The 12,126-nt window shown below is 36.0% G+C and overlaps 1 protein-coding gene across 1 annotated transcript; it reads left to right on the top strand.

Moving 5' to 3' along the window:
* The first annotated feature begins 542 nt into the window (after positions 1 to 542).
* On the top strand, positions 543 to 2,153 carry LOC143542966 (CASP-like protein 1). Its single transcript, XM_077035412.1, has 3 exons — positions 543 to 840; positions 951 to 1,080; positions 1,849 to 2,153. Exons 1-3 carry the CDS (start codon positions 629 to 631, stop codon positions 2,074 to 2,076), a joined length of 570 nt encoding a protein of 189 aa, XP_076891527.1. The 5' UTR covers positions 543 to 628; the 3' UTR covers positions 2,077 to 2,153.
* The last annotated feature ends 9,973 nt before the right edge of the window (positions 2,154 to 12,126 follow it).

Here is a 12,126-nt window from a genome sequence, read left to right as displayed (position 1 = left end):
TGTCTTAATTTCGTCGAGACACAAAGGATGGTAACTATTTCATATTTCCATTTAATGTTGTTAGGTTTTCAAATGTAATTTTTCTAATTTCAAATGGAAAATGACCAAAATGTCTATTTTGACCACAACATGTCCATCAAAATCCATCCGAGTTCATCTAGTCTATTGCAAAACAACTCGGTCCGCCAGGATTTTTTCCAGTAGCCGACAGCTTTTGAAAATAATTAGGCACAGCCTAAATTAATTCAGTAACCACATGGAATCGAAAAATATCTTAGCTAGTCTGATGCCTACACAATTTCCAAGCACATTTTGTTTTTATTATTTAGCAAAACACAATTCGATTATCGTTCCAATAAATGCAAATAAAATAACAAAAGACTTAAAAGTCTTGATCAACGCGAACTAACAGTTACATTGATTCAATCATCGAATGGAAATATGGAATAATAACAAAAAAGACTTAAATGCTGAATACGACAGTTTAGGACCCATATGGCCGGACTAGATGAGTTTCACAATTATAATGCCAAAAGATCAATCCATCTTATCATGTTTAAATCCAGAATTTGTGTCTAACAATAAACCACACTTTTGAGAGAAACCCAACCTTCAATTTGCCACATTCATGGCATCCACTGACACCAAGGAATCAGGAACACAACCGGAAAACACGCGTAGTATTGCACCGGTGGTTGATGTTGGATTGAGGTTCTTGCTGTTTGCAACTGCCTTGGTTGCACTCATCATTATGGTCACTTCTAAACAAACCAAACTGATCCATTTCGGGCCCGTAGCAATATCACTTGTTGCAAAGTTCAACCAGTCCCCGGCTTTTGTGTAAGTACATCAACGAAAATCATATGTATAGAACTAGTTTTAACTTTGAAAGAACAATGATTGTGAGTTGTGACTAATTTACTTACTATTTGTGGTTATATATTACTTAGATACCTTGTAGCAGCACTATCGGTAGCTTGCTTGTACAGCGCAATCACCGGCGTTATATCCGTGTTGGTTCTGATAAAGCGTGGAGGAAGCTTCACAAAGCTACAGTTTCATTTTGTGATATTTGATGCTGTAAGCTCTTGAACCACACTCATTTCCTTAACATGAATTCAAGTTGGCACGACTTTTAGTTGGAAAGAATAAACAAATAATAATTATAATAGTAATAATAAAATAACTTGAAGTTTGGGGCCTAATATTTAAAGTTGTCAAATTTTCTTGCTTGACATGTTTGACTCGCATTTAATTATTTCTCTCGATCACAACTCCGGCCCTGATAAGCTCATTATAATCTCTTGAGTTTTCTTTTATTAGTTTAACTTCGTTTAATCTTCATATTTAACAGAACATATAATCAGTAAGCTAGCTAGCTAGCTTCCAAGACTATGTAGGGTGATTGTCTGCCTTTTAGAAATCGTATACACAAAATATGTATTATACGTGTTAGGATTCTAACAAAAAAAAAAAAAAACATTACTTTTAGTGAAAGGGACTCTTTTATAGAATTTTGTGGTCACTTGTGTAGCACTCTCTAAAATATTACTTTTAGTGAAAACTCTCCAAGATGCCCAAAATAGGCATGTCTTGGCCTCTCTATTCATGTTTACACACTTGTGTAGCCTCGTTGAGACCCTTGTCGAGGTACCAACTCATGACTATTGTATGGAATTTCTTCTATGCTATCTTGGTGCCTAGAGGTGTGCAAGCTGATTATATGTTGATTATGCTTATTTGGTTTGGTGTTTTAAATTTCTTTGCCAGTTGTGAAGAATTTTTGTTCAAAATATATATTTGGTAATTTCTCTGATAATTAACTTATAAAATATGGGTATGATGCAGCTGTTATTGGGCATCATGGCTGCAGCAACAGGAGCATCAGGAGGAGTTGGATACATTGGATACAAAGGAAACTCTCATGCGGGTTGGTTTAAGTTCTGTGATAACTTTGGTTCCTTCTGCTCACGCTTTGCAGCCTCAATTTCTCTGTCGCTCATATCCTCCATAACGCTTCTGCTGCTCGTTTGGCTCTCTGTTTATGCGCTTTCTAAGAAGATCAGCAGACCATAATTTATAGCTGGTGCTGAAATTATTTCAGATGTTGGAGATTTACGTAATCGACATCTGAGCACCATGCATGAGTAATTAAAACCTTGCTAATTAGCATGCAAGCCTCACATGAGTTGAAAGAGGATGGTGTAAGTATGTATTCATGTTTATGCTTATATATTTCTAGTTTATTTGTCAATAAGGAATTGGATATATTGGCTAAACCTTGGAATTGTGTTGTTTTAGCATTATGGTGAAATTTGTGCATATTTACCATTTATAACTACAATGTTTTACTATTATAAGTCTGATTACAGTACTGTTATAACTATGTTGTACTAGGTCTTATCCTCCTGTATTATTACGGGGTTGTTTTACATTTTTTGTCACATCCTAACTTAGGGCCTATAAGTGTAACCAATGGCTAGTATCTGTTTTGTAAATATATTAGAGTTTAAGGTTGCAAAACGGAAATCTTGATTAAAACTTTATATAATTCAAAAGTTAGGAATTAAACACCTGATAATTAGTACAAAAATGTTTGACTTAGAAAACTATAATTTACGTTGTCTTAGTAACAAAAACTGCATCTGAGCCATCAGATTGTCTAGTGGCTATCCATCATCTCCAAACATCTATTTCTGATTACCTGTAAAACAGTTTATAAAATACGTCAACAACACATGCTGGTGAACACGTTGATACTAAAATAATTGGTGATACTTAATTATCCCTCGGGTATCTTATGACCCGGCCCATCGTGGCTCAAGAAATAATCAAGTTCTAAAAGTCTGAATTACTATTACAAACTCCAACTCAACTTGAAACCACTCAGCAAACACCACGGCGTTCGAGTACTTACCTATCAACTACCCATATACATAAGATTATCCCCACTCGAGCATTACTTAGGCTTGGCCCAACATGGCGGTGTCATAATCAGGCGTGGTGCGGTGCGCCCCCCGTCTACCCACATATGAAAGGATCCAAACAAAAATATACGATAGCCTGAGGGCCAGCGATTACCTTTGTTCATAAAGTTTTAGTGATACATAATGCCATGTAAACAGTTGTAAGACTCGTTATAAAAGTTTGCTTGTAAAGAGTTTAGACGTATTCATCTTTTGCTCTTGATCAGTGTGTCTCACTGAGTTATGCTTGCTTGTTACCTCGGACTTATACGAGAATAACCTTTTATAAATAGCGAGATCAACGATCTAGCTTTAGATCTCTAGTCTATTTACATAACATTTACCTTGATAATAATTTCTTTATAAAATATAAGGACTTTTAACCCCCTCTTTGTTTATCATTCATGTACCATGTTTCTTCTTTATAAAGAAACGTATGTATTCTTCCTCAAGAAGACACATTATAAAAACTTTGTATTATAAAGAAATAATAATTTAACCAAGTCCTTGTTTTATAAAAATTGTATTCTACTTATTATTTAATCAAGGTATGGGTTATATCCTCGACTAGGATCTGAGCAATATATAATAAAATAATCGGCAAAACCCCTACTTTGTATGGATACTTTTATAAGAAATGCCTAGGCTTGACGTGGAGAGCACTCCTATTTGTCATCGGGAATTTGAGGGAATAAACCGACAGAACTTCCACCCTTAGTACGTACTTCAAGAAAAACGAACACGTCGGAAATGTTGATCGAGATCGTGGCACACTTTACGAGGTTATGTATGTGTGTAAGGTTTTTGGGATAAATGGGGTTTCACCCCGTGGCCTCCTATTTATAAGCTGAAATTGTGTTCCTTCGCGAAGAACTTCCATCGCGTAGCGCGAAGAACTTCCATCTTGATCGTTCGCGTAGCGCGAAGGACAGACTAACCGCCATTGAATATTTTATTCCTTCGCGTAATGCAAAGGATTCTTGGTTGTCCATTCGCGTAGCGCGAAGCCATCCTATAGGTCTGGTGTGTCAACACCTAGACCTGCCACGTGACACCACGGAGTGACATGTGTCCCGTCACGTGTCGATACGTGGTACAATAACTTCGTGGCTACTTCGCGTATCGCGAATAAGAAATTGGTGGATTTTCCGTGTAGCGCGAAACCACTCTTTCTTGGTTTTTGTGTTTTGTCTTTCACTTATCGTGAAGTGTTCCTTTCTGATTTCTTTGATATTTCAAAATTTTTATTTTAATCCCTTGACTTTTAAAATTTACACTTTTGGCCCAAAATTTTAAAAATGTAACATTTTTTGTTTTAATATTTATATTTTTTTTGTTTTAATTTTATTTATTGTAAGGAACTTAATAGCATACTTAAGATTTCATGATGAAAGAGTTTCACAAATAAATGAGATGTTATAACCCGCTTATTTTTTAATATAAAATTGTTTCTTAATTATAGATAATATCTTAAAAAACGAATATTAATTTTTAATGTATACTTATTTTATAGAATTTTTCATATCAAATATTTGGTTAGATTGACTTTTAATTTAATGAGATGTTATAACCCGTTTAAGAGCTATCTAGGTTTGATGAAACCCATACCAGTGAATTAATCAAATGTATGAGAAGCCTATATTTACAAATAAAACAATCTGGTAACTTGTGAGGATGTAAGAAACAACTAGAGAGCTTTTAAATATTTCATTTATATATATTTAAGATTTGATAAACCATTGCCTTTATACCATACAAACTTTGTTGTACTTTGTGCACTTAATACCCAAGAGCCTCTACAACAACAAATTCATGCAAGCCATCACATCATAGCTACATCAAATTTTAAACATTTGTTAAAAACTTCACTTTTTTTCTACAACAAATTAACATCCACACCGCTAAATCATCATCCACCCCTACAATAATTTAATCAAATAATTTTTTTAACAAATTAATTTTTTTGTATATATTTAAATATTAAAAAATATATTTAAAATAAATAGAAATCTATAACTAAAAATAAAGCATTTAAAATTAAAAATAAATACTAATGTTTTAACCTTTTAGTTACCAATCGGTTTTTGTAATAAAATAATGGACAAGAAATTGATTTTACAAATTGTTTTGTTGTAATGAAAGTAAAACAAAGGTTTCTTTGTTGGTTAGGGGTACACAACAAGAAAGCAATTGCCATATTAATTTATTACAGAAAAAGGAGAGTAAATCTCATGTGGAGTCTGCTTATCGTTGGTAAACTGCAAACTTTATCTTCAAGCATTCAAGCAGCACCCAAGAACCAAGCCCACATCGGTAAAGTCCAGCACTCTTTTGTCCGCTAGTATACAGCTAGATATAGACAATGCCACATTGGCACTGTTGTAGGGGCTCTAAATGAACACAAATACCGTCGGTCCACAAAAGGAATCACATTTATATGAGACACGTTCTTATTCCGCCCTACCAAGAAGAAAGCCTAGTGTCCGTGTGTTGTCTAATCAATTGAATTACACTAACCGACCTAAAACGAGTTATTGGAATCGATTACCATTCCTTTAAATTCTAATTCTCTCACTAACATTCTACGATCCTAACGAGCCATAGTTAAATTTATTGAATTTTTTTTATAGTACTAACCCATGGATACCATACTTTAAACTTAGATATCTATCTGTAATATATATAAATGAAACCACTAAAATCTTACGTGTCACGATGTGGTCGCTCCCCCTTTTTATAGAAGCCACCAGATTGCTTGATTTTTAAATGGAGGTCTCTCATTGATTTAACCCAAATTTATGGGTATGGGTCTTACCAAAACCAGATAACTCTTAAACGGGCTATAACTTCTCATTAAATTAAAAATTAATCTTACCAATTATTTGATATGAAAATCCTATAAACTAGCGATATATTAAAATTTAGTATCCAATTTAAAAAGAAAAGATATTATTATTAATAAACAATTTTATAGTAAAAAATATAAGCGAGTCATGGGCCACTAAATCCAGATAGTTTTTAAACGGGTTATAACATATAATTTATTTATGAAACCCTTTCATCATCAAACCCTAAGTATATTATTAACTTTCTTACAATAAAAAAAATTAAAATCCAAAAAATAAATATTAAAAAACAAAAAATGTAAAACAACCATTCTTTCAAGCCATCTGATTGATTTATTTGTAAATGAACCCTTCTCACGCACTTGACCCGAATTCATGGGAAGAGGTCTCACCAAACTCAGATAGTTCTTAAACGGGTTATAAAATCTCATTATATTAAAAATTAATCTCATCAAATATTTGATATGAAAATCCTATAAAATAGGGATATACTAAAAATTAATATCCTACTTTATTTAAAAAAAGATATTATTTATAATTAAGAAAGAATTTTATAATAAAGAAAACAAACGGGTAATGGGTAACTCATATAGCTTTTAAACCGGATTATAACATATTTTTATTTGTAAAATCATTTTATCATCAAACCTCAAGTATATTAATTATTAACTTTCTTACAATAAATAAAATTAAAATCCATATATATATATATATATATATATATTAAAAACGAATAATGTAAAACAATCCACGTAATACAAGAAATAAAATCTAGTTTACACTTAAAGTAGATATATTATTTACGTATCTTTCTTTAATCTTTTGAGTTATTGATGGCTACAAGGAGTATTGAAGTCCCAACTCCCAACCTTGAGTTGGGACTTGAATAATAAACCCGTTTGTCATACACCCCCAAGTATATTAATTAACTCCCATATTAATTAACCTTGAGTTGGGACTTCAATAATATATTAATAATTAATGTACTTGAGTTAATTATTAACTCAAGATTAAAGAAAGTTAATAATTAACATACTTGAGGTTGAAGTCCCAACTCCCAACCTGAGTTATTGATGGCTACAAGGAGTATTGAAGTCCCAACTCCCAACCTAGTTTACACTTAATCTTTTGAGTTATTGATGGCTACATCGACATAATTGTTAAAGCACTTACCTTGATGAACATACGATTGTAGGACAAACCGGAAGCCTCGGGATGGATGAAAGTCGCCCTAGAACACCTATTCTGCCTCTGGAAGTCGTTCTTAACCGAATGGGGAGGTTAAGGGGTTTATATAAGGCAAAACCTAAATTTTTGGCCGACTTAAGCATCTTCGCGAAAAGGGTGCTTTTTCGCGTATCGCGAAGGACAAAATAGTCGCGGCCGAGATACGCGAAGTTGCCCTTCCTTGCATCTTCGCGTATCGCGAAGATGTACAATATCAAATTTTCATTTTTTCTTTTCTTGAATACCTCGTGATGTGTGCACTTCCAATCTTTCACTTCTCGATCTTCGTTCCAAGCCCGTAAATATCCTCGTTAAGCTCCATAGCTTCCAATATCCTGAAAACACGTAAACAATGCTTGAAGTACCAATGTTCATTCGTTTATTAACCTAAATATAACTAATTAATATATAATAATAACTAACTTTTACCCAACCATCACATCCCCACACTTATCCTTTTTCGTCCCGAAAAAGATTTTGCAATGGAATCAGAATCAGAAATCATTCTCGAAATACTTCATAGATTATCTTATTTAAGCACAAAGAACACAAAAACCGCGATTGTCGATATTGTTGTCCACTTAAACCCATGCCTTAATACTTACCGGGAAAAATAAGGTGCGACAGTTTTATTAGTTCATTGATTAAAATGGAACCCACACCTCAAAGCCCTGAAGCCGCCTTACCATGCTTCATTATAGTTTTACCGAACCAGACCACCCCAACTTGACTTAAACCTTAAAATTAGACGATCAAAATTTTGCACATGTGTACAACTTTTAAGCCCATATGTAATAGCTAAGACAATCTAGGATATTTTTATCGAACAAAAACCCAAACTTAAGTATTAAAGTCTACCAAAATGGCCGTTAGTTACGATTAAGGTGCAATTAGGTAACCAACTAGTAAATAGCCCCCACTACATGACATACCCCCGTTATCAAGCAATACCCCGAAGTCCATCACCATACGTGAGTAGGCATGAATTCATCTGTAGGGCTTACATATGACGTGTCCCTTGTGGTCCATTTCTTAATGGTAATGAGACGCGAGCACGGGGACCCCATATGACTAACAGCGTGGATGATCAAGTCAGTAGTGAATTTGTACTTTTAAAGCACTTATTGTGATCATGTTTATTGACTTATGAATTGGCAGATAAACTGCGGGTTTGCTCTTTTTAAGCTTTTTTAATATGAATAAATCCACTTAGGATTTACGCATACCAGATGATAAACCGCATACCGACTCATGGTCTCCGTTCCCCGGGGCATCCCATCAATATAGGATTTAAGGCCATAAACATCAATATAGGATTTAAGGCCATAAAACCATACGCCTATGAAGTGTTAGCCACTTAACTAACAGTATTTTCATTTATGTTCACAAGCCATTTAGCATACTCTAATGTTAAGCATATCCAACCATTGTACTAGACTATTCATATTAAAATATATATTTGGTGATCAAATCTAATAGTAAGGCTTGAGTATGGCCTAATCTTTCATTCCAGTCCTTACAAAGGCTTAGCTAAACACACAAAACCTTGAAGGCGTTTCCCACTAAAAATCAAGTATTTAAAGTTCAATTAAGTCAACAACCAAATTATACTTTCATTCTCAAAGCTGAGCCTACCGACACATCCCAAATTAAGTGTGTTCCCGTTTTGTTATCTCATATTATATAATAATTTTGAAAAATAATCCCTGATTTTCTATCATTTTCCATTATTATGCAAAAATCTTAATTCAAGGAACAATAAAACTTTTAAATTTCCAATTTCTCCCCCATCCCCACACTTGAGGCAAATATTGTCGTCAATGTTTTAAAAAATTAGCAATTAAAATTAGGGACGAGGTTAAAATTCACTTGACAATTTTCAAACCGGGCCTAATGTGATGGTGGTTATTAAAATACAAGAATACAATTACACTCTTAACACAAAAAACTAATAAAACAAAGAAGATTATGAAAACGAAATCACCTGATAAAAAATAAAACTCTCATATGCAACTCTCGTGCCCTCGGTGATCTCTCGGTGAACCTTAACTCCTCAACTCTCAAAATAAAATATGCAAACTCTCAAACATGTAGAAGCAAGCTTCTCACAAATGTTAAAAATATAGGTCTTTTAAACCGTTTGCAAAACCATTAATTTTAAATTACCAACCGAGATTAATAAATTTCATAACCAAATTTGTTAAACGAGTAAAAATGTTAAAAGACCTAACTCACTTTCGTAGGAATCACGGTTGCATTTAGCGTATGTAACAAGCCCTTTAAACCCCCCGGTAGCCCGGGTGGACGAGTATGGTCTCGTGAGGGTTTATAGTGAACTACACCCACAAAGTTCAACTACAAATATACACAAGCAATCACCCACAAGAAGAAATCTCATCAAATGTCCCAACCAAACCACCCATAAGCAAAATAATAATAATAATATCAGTACAACCCATAAGATAATGAAAACATAATAAAATAAAACCCCAAACATTGACCGGGACAGCTGCTTCCATCAACTCCTACTCCTCGTTAGAATCCTCCTGGTCATTACTATCACTATCTCCACCAGCTCTTGATCCTCCAGCACCTGCATAATAAAAATCACTTGACCCATACTGTCCATAACTGCCATACCCAGATCCTCTAACACCAGCTCCATACCCACTAGATCCACCATATCCTCCTCCACACACATGTCCAGCACCAAACCCAGAACCACCCATGTCAAAGCCACTAGTAGTAGTCGGCGGTGGCGGCTGCAAAGTACCTGGCAGTGGAATATGCCAGTGATCAAACATGGTTTTGAAATAACCCCGGGACTCATCTCGATAATAGCGAAATTCATCGTGATACTCATGCAAATCCTCCCGCATCTGCAACTGCTGCTGAAACATATAATCCAATGTCATGGGCTCCGGGTGCTGTACCGGCGGTTGCCTTCTCTGTCGTGGTCGGGCGGGTGTCCTTTCTACACGCTGGCCCAGCGAACCACCCTCTTCTCTCAAATCCGCCATCCACGACGGATCACCATAAGTCATAATGCCCGCTTTTTGGGCATCGTTAAGCGTCACAACATCAGTATCCGGTCCCTCCGTAAAATACTCCTCTGGATAACGTCCAAATACACCCAAAAACTGAGAAATCCTCATAATCATGGGCCCCAACGCCAACTGAGTCATGGCCGCACTCACTCTCCGACTACCCCTACTAAATGAACTTAACAACAATGTATCCAGATTCACATTCATACCTCCAATCATGGACATCAGACACATCAAATCCAGATTATTACATTTATCTTTCCCCGAATGTCGTCCCGTGAATGTAGAAGCAACCACCCTGTGTAAATACCGGTGCAGTGGGTCCCGAATTTGTGAAGCAACAACACTACTCGAATGAGCACCATCACCAATAGTACTCCAAAACATAGCTAAATCAGTCGTCGAGATCCAGTGAGGTCGAGAAGCAGTCGACCTCGTGGTTAACCCCCTAATACTCTCCCGAAACTCGGGAGCCTCAACCTCATGTGGCCCATACAAACCCGCAATTACCGCAAACCTGGGTACCGTAAACTGAAACAACTCTCTTCCCAACGCAAAACTAACCGCGTATGGCTCATCAAAATCTTTTGGATTATACCTGAAAGTAGAGTAAAATTCGTAAACCAATTCCTCGTACTGCGTTTGCTCAAACCTCAAAATATCTCTCCAACGTCCAGGTAACAACCTATTAAGTCTCGGAACTTGACCAATAGTTTCCAACACCTCCCAATCAAACGTCCGGTGTTGTAATATCTCCAAATCGCGAATCTGTCCAAACAACTCATACTCGGGAGTACTGGGGAGAAACCGTAGAATGATGTGGTCCTTATCTTCTCCCCCAGTAATATCCTCGACCGCGGCCCCAAAAACCTCGATCTCGGGAACAGTGTCTCTGATCGATGCGCGCGTGTACTGCTAAGACATATTGTCAAACACCTGCTGTTGTTTCGACAGTTTCCTCGACATCTGTAAGTAAATATATCAAGTAAGTCCATGTCAATGTCACAACGGGCGACAACCTATAGCATTTCGGTCACGGTTGCCCCCAAGAATTTTTTTTTGATTAAATGATAAACTATAACTCTAAATGGACACACTCCTCAAACCGTTCGTGCAAAACGTTTTTCTTTGAAAGAAAAAATCCAAACCGAACAAACCAACGAACACTTCCAACTCACTTGTTTTCACAAACCGATACTTTTCAAAACTTTTTACTAACCAAAGTGCCGGAAAAAATTTCCTTTATCTAAAAACACACGACCTTACCTACAATTGATCACAATACCGACCCAAAACATCACCAATGATTTATAAACTTTTCCAACTTTGACTCGAAAACTCGCCGGAAAATATTCCGGTGACCCATTTTCAAAAACACATCTCTAACAATCCCAAAAACATGAATAAGCTTATAAAATTCCGACCAAACTTCATACAATCCGGTAAACCCAACCGGAAAAACGTCATCAATTACCCGTAAATTTCAACAAGACCCGCAAATCCCGACCAAACATCAACCCACTAACATGCATTCCATACCCATAAACAACCTTTGTAATGCCCAATTCAAACCCGAAATAAACCAATTGCAAACAAATTTAAACACTTACCTTTCAATCGGGCTAAATGTATTTGATGAGGAAAGATAATGAAAGTGACAGTGGTGACAGTGGTGACCGGCGACGGTGGTGACACGGGTGGTGGTCGGATTTTTAATGTGTGGATGGGGTTTAAGATAGAAGATGAATGGTGAAAGTGATGGGGAAATCTGAGTTTTTATAAAAATTTTTCGTCAGATCCGAGCATCTTCGCGTATCGCGATGATGCAAGGCATTGCATCTTCACGATACGCGAAGATGCAAGTTTGACCGTTGACTACTGACCATTGACTTTGACTGGCAGTTTGACTTTTTATTATCTTCGTGATACGCGAAGATGCAACTTTCCAGAAGCCAGTTTTACTTGTTTTCAGCTTGAAAATTTAATCTTTTACGTTTCATTTGAGCTGATTTCCTCCGCCACCCGCTTCGGTCGCCACAT

The sequence above is a fragment of the Bidens hawaiensis genome, unplaced genomic scaffold, assembly GCF_021521415.1.
Source record: "Bidens hawaiensis isolate Kalapana, Puna unplaced genomic scaffold, B.hawaiensis_p1.1 tig00013007_1, whole genome shotgun sequence".
Taxonomy (NCBI): domain Eukaryota; kingdom Viridiplantae; phylum Streptophyta; class Magnoliopsida; order Asterales; family Asteraceae; genus Bidens; species Bidens hawaiensis.
Note: the sequence above shows the minus strand (reverse complement) of the source record. Positions and strands in the feature narration are given on the sequence as shown.

Excerpts from the sequence above, each read along its gene's own strand:
- LOC143542966 (XM_077035412.1), top strand. The coding sequence starts at position 629 with ATGGCATCCACTGACACCAAGGAATCAGGAACACAACCGGAAAACACG. Across the intron at positions 841-950 it reads AACCAGTCCCCGGCTTTTGT|ATACCTTGTAGCAGCACTAT; the intron begins GTAAGTACATCA and ends TATATTACTTAG. Across the intron at positions 1,081-1,848 it reads ATTTTGTGATATTTGATGCT|CTGTTATTGGGCATCATGGC; the intron begins GTAAGCTCTTGA and ends GGTATGATGCAG.